An 11503-nucleotide genomic window follows, 5' to 3' on the forward strand; every position below is an offset into this window, starting at 1 on the left:
GTTAACTCGGATGTCAGGTAACTGTGTTATCCCATAATTCTTGTTCAATGAACTTATTTCAAATATATACTTCTTGGGATTTTTGCCTTTAAGAAAAAGATTTTCCAGTGAATTTTTTTTTTTTTTTTTTTTTTAGTATTTGTGTAGTCTTTTAAACACTGAAGAATTAATCACAGTTGGGTAATATTAGAAAACAGGACCAAGGAAGCTTTAAGAGATTCCTGCAGTTATCTGCATGCAGAATTAATGACTCCAAAAGCATTTATAAATTTTTCTAGTCCGTTCCTAAGACCTTGCACTGATGAAAAGTCCAGAGTCCCTGGGTATAAAACCGCTGTAGTCTGTCACTAAAGAAAGGTTCATCCATCCTGGACATCCAAAGCCTTGTGCTGCTGAAGAGGAGAGCTGCCTGCTGCCAATGCAGTGGAATGGTGGGAATTGCAAGGACAATCTGCTCTTCACCCAGTAATGTATGGGCTCAGAGATGGGGGAGCAGGGAGATGAAATGCTCTCACCTAAAATCTGAAAGGTGTTACCCCCCAGTAGTGTGTGGTGAATGCTCCAGGTGGGTGACTTGTACTACAGGTTACTCAGCAAGACTTTGGCAGCAGTTTGAATGTATGGTTGTGCACATTTTACCTCTGGTATTTCACAGCTGGCTCTGATACAGTAAGTTGGCATTAAACAAAAGTAGTCTCAAGCTATAACTTTCTTTCTCTTTTTGTACAACTAGCATACATACTTGGGTATTATTTTGTCTTTTATATATTTAGTATATTCAATGTTTAATATACTATATTTTTTTTTACCCGGAACTATCCAGCCATTTGAGTACTGCCTTCCATAATATTACTTTTATTTACAAAATAGCAAGGGGTTTCTGTTTGGGTAAAATGTGTACATATTTGAAAATGGCTTAAACTGTTCTCTTCATGCAATCTTGTATATAAATTTATATACATATATAAATGCTAAACATATATGTATGACTATTTAATATTTGTTCATTAAAAGAAGTAAATGAAAAGTAAATGTAGGTTTTAACAGATAGAGGGAATTATTACTTGGCTTATCTAGGCTAAAGTAAGTAGAAATATACCAAATTAAAAGACAAAATATGAAATTACACAGAGAAGCTACATTTGAGAATTAGACATAATGAAAGTAGACATACTGTCTTTAAAGAATGGTTTTTTTTTTATATATCTCTGGTACTATAATTAGCACAGCATAAAGCCTTTGGAACAAGTTAAAATATATTGAATCATACCTGTTGAGCATCTTATATGTAATTTTTAATTGGTCTTTGTCTGTATAAATATTTAAAATCTGTATGCCTCAATTTGTTTTCTATCCAGGTCCTTTTTGCTATAAACTGGTAGTGCTTAGGAGAAAACACAGCTTCTGATTACTGAGTCAGTGCCTGTTTGTCTTCTCTCAGCCAGTGGTTCCCGCCTTCCCCATCCCTTCAGAAGGCAAGAGGAAGAACTCCACGGGGTGTAAGAGGTGTTATGGGATTGATGAGATTTGGAAGAGTCAGAGATGCTGCATTCATGAAACTTGGCAGGGTAGTGCCAGAAACTTGAGGACACTTACTGAAGAAATGTGGTTTTTTTTGTGGAACTGGGCATTGTTTTAGACACTGTGATGGCGGGACAAGAAGTTGGCCTTTTAGAACTCAAGAGCAATTACCTTCATTTAAGAAACATCACACCGAGTAAAATATATTGAGAGAAAATTCGACTAAATTTTTTTCTAATTCTGTGTTCTTTGATTGATGTCTTTATTTATGCTTGTGTGTTATTTGAGTGATACACAAGGAATTGGTGTTGTGGGCAGGAGCAATTCTGTTGTCAGAAGTGTATGTCCAAAAAAATTGGAATAAACCTATGATGATGGAAGGTATTGGACTGAAAATCTTTATTTTTTTTAGTGGTTTTCCTGTTATTGAGAGTCCTCCTCAGTAATCTGATAGATGACCAGCAGGAAGTGTGAATATAGATATAACCTAAGACTGACGTTGTAACATGCTCTGAATAAAAACGTGAAGGAACTGACTGTTTAACCTTTCATGTTAATCAGGAGGCATGTCTACATTTAATAGGTCAAGTAGCAACTGAGAAAATTCAGAAGTTGGACTAACCTTTCACATGTTTTCTGACAGTCTGGGTGGTTATACTCGACCTAAACTCTCTTTGGCCTACAGTCTTTAATTCTCAGAAGTGTTTCTCACGAGAAAAACATTCTTTTTGCCTTTTTGATATAATTTAGTAGCATATAACCTTTTTCTTTTCTTTCTTGTAGGATGCTTCGAGTGTTGCATCAAATGCTTGGGAGGCATTCCCTACGCATCTTTGATTGCCACCATCCTGCTCTATGCTGGAGTTGCACTGTTCTGTGGCTGTGGGCATGAAGCACTTTCAGGAACTGTCAACATCCTGCAAACCTACTTTGAGATGACAAGATCTGCAGGAGATGTTATTGATGCCTTCACCCTGTAAGTTCTTTTTACTTGTTTCCTTTTAAAACTGCTGAAAAATTCCATAAGATATGAATTTGACTCAAGGAAATATTCTTTTAGTGAAAATCATAAAGAAAATGGTTTGGATAAGCTTAGCAGATGAAGTCTTAACCAAGCTAATGTTTTTAGTATTTACAAGCAATTTGTAATACTATTAAATATCCCACAGCTTTAATTAATTTATTACTAAAATTTATTTAGTATAATATCGATAAATCTGTTCCATACAATCTTGCATTTAAAAAACAAGCAAACAAGCAAGCAAACAAACAAGCAAACCCTGTGGCCACAAACTATAAATAGATAAAGCAGACTTGTGCAACAAGTATCTGGGAATAAACACAATAAAGAGGTAACCAAGGAGTTGTTCAAAACCCTGAGACTTGAAATGTCAAAATTCTGTTGCCTCTGGTTTTTCTAGAATTAATCTGTTTTGAAGGTTTCATGCCTTGCTATTCCTGAAAATCTATTTCTGGAAGACCTTTGTTTTGCTGAGCATCAACTTCTCTTTGTTAAATTTATTACCTTAAAAAAATAGTTTATTGCATGCTAAAATTAAATGAAATGTTTTCTTGTGTCTTTAAAATTTTCTCTTTAAGACATGATTTTCTTAGGTATTTGAAATTAAAATTCTTACCTAGCTGCTAATGGTTGTAACTAAAGCTGAAGAAGTCTATCCTTAAATTTGTAATTATTTTCTTTAATGAATATTTTCCATAAAAGCGAAGTGATTTGATCATCAAAAACATTGACCTCTTCTGATGGATGGTTCCACAACAAACATCTCCAGGTTTAGCAGTGATCAAAAAAGAAACCAAGTAGTGGAAAAATCAAAGTGAAACAAAGAACATATTTATGCCGTTATACAAGTCCATCTTCAGTTCGTATAATAAATACTGTATAAAACGTTGGTTCCTCAACACAAATAAAGGATAATAATAGAACAGGAGGTAAATGGTTAAAAATTGAGTATAGGATAATTCTTCAGTCTAGAAAGGGGATAATTAAGAACTGTTGCATGAGTGGTCTGTAAATTCACAGTATTATGAATGAGACATGCAAGATTGGATTGTCTTTCCATTCCAGTACAAAAAGTTTGAGGTATCAGAGGGTAGTAGGCACCAGATTCAGCCGGAGCAAGTTCTTCAGTTTTTTTCGTAGCAAAACTGTAAACCTATTGCATATTATGGATGCCAGAAGTTTTTATGTCTTCAAGGGAAGACTGGATAAACATGAAAAACAAATCCATTGGTGGTTTCTAATACACACAGACTTATCCAGCTCAGGAAGTCACAAAGGCTTGACTAGTGTTGGAGGTTATCCTGTTGACTCGCCTGCTCTTACTCTTTCCTTTTATTCATGGTTTGACATACAAAAATGAACAAGATATATGTATATTTGATCTGACTGGGTACCGCTGTTTGTACAAGAGCTAGAAATGGAATCTGAAATTTCCTAACTTCTCTTGGGGTATGTTATCAACATCCTTTCCAAAGCTCCTCTGCAAATTTTAGGTGTTCTCACTGTGGGATTAGTAGCCAAAAGGGAGCATGAACCAAATAAGTATGTCACTGCTACAGCAAATTAAAATTTCTTCTTTGGATCAAGGAATTTTTATGTCCTTGTATAATAATATGTTAAGGGGAAGATGTATCTTCTGCTTTGCCTTTTTGTATTGTCATTTAGAATGATGAGTCTGGCTTGACTTGGTGGCTAAGGTTCATTGTTATCCTGAATGAAAGATCAGTCATTTTATTAGGCTCTAACTTATTTTATTAGTCTCTAGGAAGCTATTAGTGCAGAACAGCCACAAATCAATGCTTTCTCTTCATAGCACGTTTTTCAGCTTCTCTCTGTCACATCCTAAAGTGAAAGTATCAGTCAGGGAATATAGTCCAAATGCATATAATTCACCATAAAAGATTAAGGAATTGTAATTTTTTCCCCCCTCCCATTTGTTTTTCTAAGCTAGTAGCTTTTGGATCAGTTTGTTTTCTTACCTGAAGAGATATTAAACCCAGTTCTTTCTTTGGTAGACCTATTGTAAAATGAAATTTGATTGTATTCAGTTGTGAAAGGTATATCTAAACTTATGTCTTAAAGGCAGGAGGAGCAAATATACTGATTAAAAGCAGATAAGCAATTGCTTTGAACTGGGTAAACTGTGTGACTCTCAAAGAAATTAGCACATGTTAATTTTCTACCATTTAACTAGATATTACACAACTTTTAAAATAATTTTGTAGGGAGAATAAATCCCTGATATTTTCTCACAAGTATTAAGTGTTGGCAGTACAAAAGCTCTGTAGTAATCATAGTTTTGAAAGACCAAAAACCAGAAAGAAGAATATGTAAGTAGAAATAAACGCTGTAGTGCCTACATCCTTAAAACAATACACATTGAAATGAAAATGAAACCTTTTTTTTATTATTTTTATGATTAAAAATAATAAGAACTTCAAAAAAATCTGGCAGTGTGCCCTACTCAACTGTACTTTTTAAAGGTTATTTAACACATTTGGGCTCTTAATGCTTGTAGTGCTGAAGTGTCTCAGGCTGGCCTGGAGTCTGTCCTTCTGTGATAAATGTCCCAGGCAGATGCTGCAGTGGAGTGAAGTGTGTTAGATTCTGTTTAATCATGCTTATGGTTTCTGTCTATATTTTTATTAGCATGCTGCAATTCAAATGTCATTCAGCATAAAAATCAATCCCAATCTGAGAGCTATTTATGTGGGTGGCAAGAGATAAAGGCTGTTTTAACTTTTTGCATTGTGTTCTGAATGCAAATAACACAGCTCACAAGCCACCCTGTGTCTTTTATCTCTGTCAATGCAGCTACTGGCTATAATTTAGAAGAAGCAGCAGACCTCTGTAGAGAAAGTAGGGCATGATGAGGGCATAAACAAAATCTGAAACACTCTCTAAATGCCTAAAATAAAAGCCAAAATACCTAGATCCAACAATGCCATTCAGAAACGCCCATATCAATGTCCCTGAGGGCATCAACAGCCCTGACTGTCCCTGCCTGGCCTCTCCTCAGCCTTCCCATGGTCCAGGACCCCATTTCAGTGAAGCCAGAGGGATTCAGACCCTCACCTCAGACTCTTCTGGCCACAGGGTTGGGGCTGCTCTGGGCTGTCCATGCTCCACATGATGCCTTGACACTTGGGGAGAGATTAATTAACAAAGAACCTGCAATAGGCAGCAAAGTTCACTTGGAGTGTTCAGCTCTTGGGGATTCAGCCCTCAGAGGTGATCTGAGTGCTGGTCTTGCAGACTGGTCCTTCATTCCATCTCTCTCTGGATTACTGTCTGAATTCAAGGAGTCCATAACAGCTGCATATCATATCTGCTGTGGAAATATTGACAAGTAGTAAATATTTGTAATTTAAAAACTCTAAGAAAGTTTTGTAGCTGCCATTTAAATTCTATAAATGCCAGTCAGTTGCATAAATTTTCTCAAATTTATGATTTTCTTTCCAAGTTACAATACAGAATGATCATGGTCAATAATTCCAAAGCTATGGAGGCAACCTAGAGAGGTGCTGGGTAGTGTAGAGAGACTGCTTTTTCACTTGCTTGTTTTTAGGGGGAAAATACAACCCAAAATTCAGCCTGTAATAAGATGCAAAACCCAAAAATTTCTAAAAAAAAGCCAATGATTTTTTTTAAATGATTTTGTCTCAAAGCAGTGGATTAAAGCCTGACTGTAGTTTCTTCAGGGGAGAAAGGTAAAACAGTTACTCTAAAGACTTGAAAGCTAATATAAATCAAAGGTATTCAGATTCACAAGAACAAATGCTGTATAGACAGGTATTCCTTATGGAGAGAACATGTCTGCAAAAATCACATAGCTGAATGGTAGACTCTTCTTTCTTTAGACAGTAATTTTTAAATTCATAAACTTTTATGAATTGGATGGCTATGAAGACATTTGGAATTATCAATTTGTGCCCTTTTCAATGAGACTAACCTGTAATTATATTGCTTTCTGAATGACTTCTGGGATGCTTCGTTCCCTCCAGTTCCAGACTTTTTCACTATCAGCCATATCACTGTTCTAATGGTAAATGTTTCCCTCTACCCACTCCCTCACCAAGTGAAGGAAAGCTTGTTTAGGAATTTGCAGAAATCATAGGCCCTTTTTTGGGATGTGGATTCTTTCAGTGGCTGTAGAGAAGTTATTTTACTTCCTCGTAATCCAAAGGAAGCCTAAGAAAATACATATGATGCTTTAAATTATCCTGAAAACGGCTTTTATAATATTTAACTACAAGAGGTGAATGGTTTATGTTGCTGACTTTGTCAGTTTATCAGCTCTGTAGGTTTGACTAAAATTGAACCATCTGCTTGAGGTGGATGTGGTTTTCAGTCATTCTCCCAATAACTTAATAAAATGCAGTGAACACTATCTGCAAAGTACCAGGTATAACTAGATTTTCTTACTTAATCACTGATTTTGAGAACATTACAAAGTCAGCAGAAAGAGACATATGCTTATCAAGCATGTATCACATGAGCTGGATTTTTATATTTTTCTGGTGTTTGCAAAAAATTCCAAAAGAAGGTTTTAGAAAATCAGCAGCACAAGATATGTTTTGTGTATTTCCCAACAGCATCCTTTTCCAGTTCTTTCTCTCTAGTACGCAAAGCCAGTTAGTGCCATCTGTCACATGTTTGTGATATATAGGCCATGGAACAAGGGAATCATGCTCCTAGAGTGGAAAATGAAGCAATCTCTCTGATAGCAGCATTAAACCCATTTTCTTACTACTGTCAAAGCTAATTCATGTAATTGTAAATTCACTTCCTTTAAAGGCGTGAAACTAAATAGTAAACTAAATGAAGTTGCAATCTGTAGTTCTGTTGTCACTGTGTTCTCTACAGGAAGTTGCATAGACACTGTATTGGTGCCACCTTCCTAGGTCTAAAAATTTCCTTCCTTTTTTGGGCGTGAAACCTGTGTTTCAGGTACTGCTGTGGCCAAGTTTGATGCTTGCTGATGACTTTTCTGTTAGTGTATAGTCAGCGTTTATTAGATAGTATTGTTTTGTAACATACATATGTATGCACAACTGTTTTCTTTTGAGCAAAACAAAAAAAATGGTGTAGAATCTTTTATATCTCCCCTCTTAGGGATAAAAAACAATGTTTTGAGAGGTAGATAAATGGATGTTATTATTTCCTATCTTTTTTGTTGTTGTTGTTGTTGACTTTGCTGCACAGCCAAGTTAAATACTGGTAGCACTAAAATGTTACTGTTAGCATCAATCTTTCTACATTTATACTAGTGGAACGCCATGAAAGTTATTACAATGTGCCCCATAGTAAAGGACAGCTAATATTAAATGTGATATTTCTAAACATTTTCATTAGACTGTGTGATGATTCTGTTTAAGGCATCTACTTAATACACAGCAGTAATCCGGTTTTCCCTATACATTTTTGATCTGTTTACAAAAACATTCTTTAAATTTGAACTTTATGTTCAAATACTTTATGTTTTATTTGTATTACAGAAAGCAAAACATATAAAGCTCTATATCAAATAATTGCTAATTTAGACAGGCCTGTGCCATAGCATGCTTGGAAACACCAACAGAGATTGTGTAGAAGAATGAAGCTTTCTCTGTGTGGAATATCCAACCTTGACCCATGTGTCTTCTTTGGGTATTATAATTTGGCAGGAACCACTAGAGAGAGAGCAACGTCATTGAAGATTCAGGTTCCTTAAGGAGAACAGTTTTTATTTCATTGGAATAACTGAGTCACATATAAATAGCAGAACTGGACAAATACAGCAAACTAAATATTAGATGCAGAACATAGAATTTTAGATCTAGTGTCATTGGCAGATGCATCAAATCCAGCAAAAAATATCACAGCACCTGAGAGCATATAAGATACAGCACTGAAAAGTCACATTTACCACCTACTCAGCTATATTATGTAGTCCAGTCTTCTTTATTCTGTTAAAGGCAATACCAATGAGAACTTATGTAAGTAAAATTTAGGATTTGTCAATTACTTGCAAAGACCTCATAGTCCTCATTTTATGAAATTGAATAAGGAAATTCACCCCATGAGAATACCAGTGGAATAATCTGGAAAATTCATAGCAGTGCATGTGAATACCAGCAGAGTGATCTTACATAAAGAATTTATTGGTCTTCTTCTGTGCAAATACAGTCTCCTACTTTTCAGCAGACATCTGTATTATTTAGTACTGTGTTAAGTAGCTCTCCTTCCTGGTTGACTGGAATCTTAGATTAGCTATAATAACTTAATGTCTTGTGATTTTCCCTTTCTCAGTAGGTGGTTCATCTCCATAGAAACATCTTTTTCTTTTTTAACTGCCTTTATTTCTCTTTAGTCTTAGTTCACTTTATAAACAGATAAAATGGAAAGTGTGTCTTTATATGTAATATCCATATTGCTAAATATGCTTTATGCAGCATGTAAAACAAGCTCTCTGTTCCACAGGATATCTGAAAAGGGTAAATTCACTATTTTGATCCCAATCTGGACATACAGTAACAAGCTGTCAGTCTTACACTGTCAGTATGTACTTTGTATGCCTCCAAGTTTGTAGCTGTACTAATGAAACGCTCACAAATCCTGCCATATGCTTTTGCAACATCTTTTACACTTTCCTGCTACAGAAGATTGCCTGGAAATTCAGTACCCACAGTGTACAACAAGCATAATGTAATTCCACCAGAAATCAGCGCAATACTCTGCGCTAGTTCCAGTGAGGCTTTTGCCTTCTTCAGACAAAGGAGGCTTCTGATCTCTTCTGTAATGAGTGTCTCTAAAAAAGTTTCTAAGGACGTAGTTTTAGACAGAACAAAATTAGGCTATCAAAAACCCCGAAACAATGTTGAGGAGAAGGCTTGTCTATCAGTAGTAGTAAAAATTCAGTCTTCTGGACTCAAAGTTTTCATGATTACTAAAATTCTTATGCTGGATCTTTACCTATTTCAAGAAAGTTACAAGACTCACAGAACAGAGGTGTGGTTTGTGCTGCTTTTGCTCTTCTTCCATTAGTTTGATGGCTTTTTAGGCGTTCTGCAAGAAATCTGTACTCAACCATTCCATTCCTAGGAAGGAAGCAACGTACTTGTAGAGGATGATGATCTAGGGCTCTACTCTGCATGGCTGTAGAGAGCTGTACATCGCAAATTAAAACCAATGGGTACTTATGTCACATCAGCTTTGTTTCAGAGCAGAACAGGAAAATCTGGCCCTTGCAGAATATGAATGTAACTTGCATATTGTAGTAGGATGATGTCTTCTTTATATAATACTACAATCTGGCTTTAGTTTTGAGCAAATCTTTTCTATGATTACACAATTACAAATTTCCCCCAGAAATGCATAATCAAAGTCTCTGTTTTTGTCTCTGTTTTCTTTCTATTCTATATTCAATATTATTCAATATTTCTATTTTAATTTTTTTTCTACTTTAATAAAAATTACTTTTTGGTTTTTTTTGGTCTTATCCTTTCTTTACTGTTAATCCTTTCTCTTGTCATTTCCTAATGAACTTTAGTTGAGCATTCTATACTCCAGTTTTATTTTCTTCCCACCTGAAATTTAGAAATTAGACTCCTTATTAACCTAATCTAGAAAAAAATCCTCATAGACTTATGCTGAAATTTTTTTCTATTTTCATTTTTTTTCCCTTCACAGTGAGAATATTTCAGTTTCTTTTACCTCATTGGGTTTTTATTGGGGGTTTTTGTCTTACTTTGCAGGTAGTACATGACTATTAATAAATTCTTCTTTTTTTCTATTTGTTTTCCTTCAGAAGTTTGTCTTTGCTTGTCTCCTCCTTTTCCTAACAATTTCGCTTTCTTCAAAGAAGAAGCTATCTTCTTTCCTCAATCTATTTAAGTGAATAGTATCATGAACTGACACCAAGAAATTGTTCCCAGGTGGTTTGCAGGAGAGCCTGAGCACATCTTTTCAAAAGTTCCAGGGGGCTTGGTTTCTGCATAGCCTAACCAGACCTTTTTGCTTGTAAACATCCCCTTATATCTTGTCTGTCTTCTAAAAACACAATTGCAAAGCTATTTCTACAAGATTGAGACAGTATGAGGGGGGAGGCTGCTATCTCAGTGTCTTAACGCCCTCTTGGCATCAGTCCCTTAGGGGGCAAGAGGATCAGCATGGAGGCCAGCATTTCTGCTGGTTTACAGAGTAACAGAGGTCATTGTGTGTTCTAGATGTAAACATCAAGTATTCAAAATTCCCCATCGTTGAAAGAGAAAACAAATTTTAAAAAACCCAAATAATCCTCCAAAACAGAAGAAGCCCTTCTACCCTAATGGTGACATTTGCATGTATTTCTCATCCTTCTGAATCGTCTATGCAGGCTGCAAAAAAAAAAAACCACCCAAACAGTTTTTCATTAGATATTGTACTATGACAATCTTATTAACATTTCAGTACTTTGATTGCTCTGGTATTTTATTTTTCTTATTATGTTTGGAAGTTTTTAGCTTGGAAATAGATGTAATTGCCTGAAACTTCTTACAGTCACAGAGTATAGGTACAATTCACTGACAATCATGTTCTACTTAACACCTGTAATATATTAATATTATTGTATATATTGGACATGTTATGTTATGTTATAAATTCTGGAATAGAAACATGAGACAGAATTATAAGTTCAGGAAAACTAGTCCCACACTAATATCTGATATTCTGGTGGATAGGCCAATGAAACCTTTGGAATATTACGCTTTTATCACTTGTTTAGACTGAAGTGCACACATAATTTTTTAGAATATAATGGTTTTCTGGGCAGCATAAGAATCGTGTCATAGGGCAAATTAGTGTGAACTTTAGCTGTTAGTTACAACTAAATATCTGTACTGCATTCCTATATTAACCATATTTAAAAAAAAATATCCCTAGCAAGTATGTAGATTGTTCCAAAACTCTATTAAGAAATTTTTCACAAAAACCTGCTGA

General features: G+C 35.3%; 1 protein-coding gene across 1 annotated transcript in view; it reads left to right on the forward strand.

Annotated features, from left to right (window-relative positions):
* Positions 1-11503, forward strand: part of GPM6A (glycoprotein M6A) — a 115585-nt gene that overhangs the window by 74934 nt on the left and 29148 nt on the right. Inside the window, exon 2 of the mRNA XM_005415544.2 lies at positions 2305-2497. Coding sequence (XP_005415601.1) covers positions 2305-2497 — 193 coding nt within the window. The remainder of the gene's footprint in view (positions 1-2304; positions 2498-11503) is intronic.

Source organism: Geospiza fortis, unplaced genomic scaffold (assembly GCF_000277835.1).
Source record: "Geospiza fortis unplaced genomic scaffold, GeoFor_1.0 scaffold40, whole genome shotgun sequence".
In the NCBI taxonomy this organism is placed as follows: Eukaryota; Metazoa; Chordata; class Aves; order Passeriformes; family Thraupidae; genus Geospiza; species Geospiza fortis.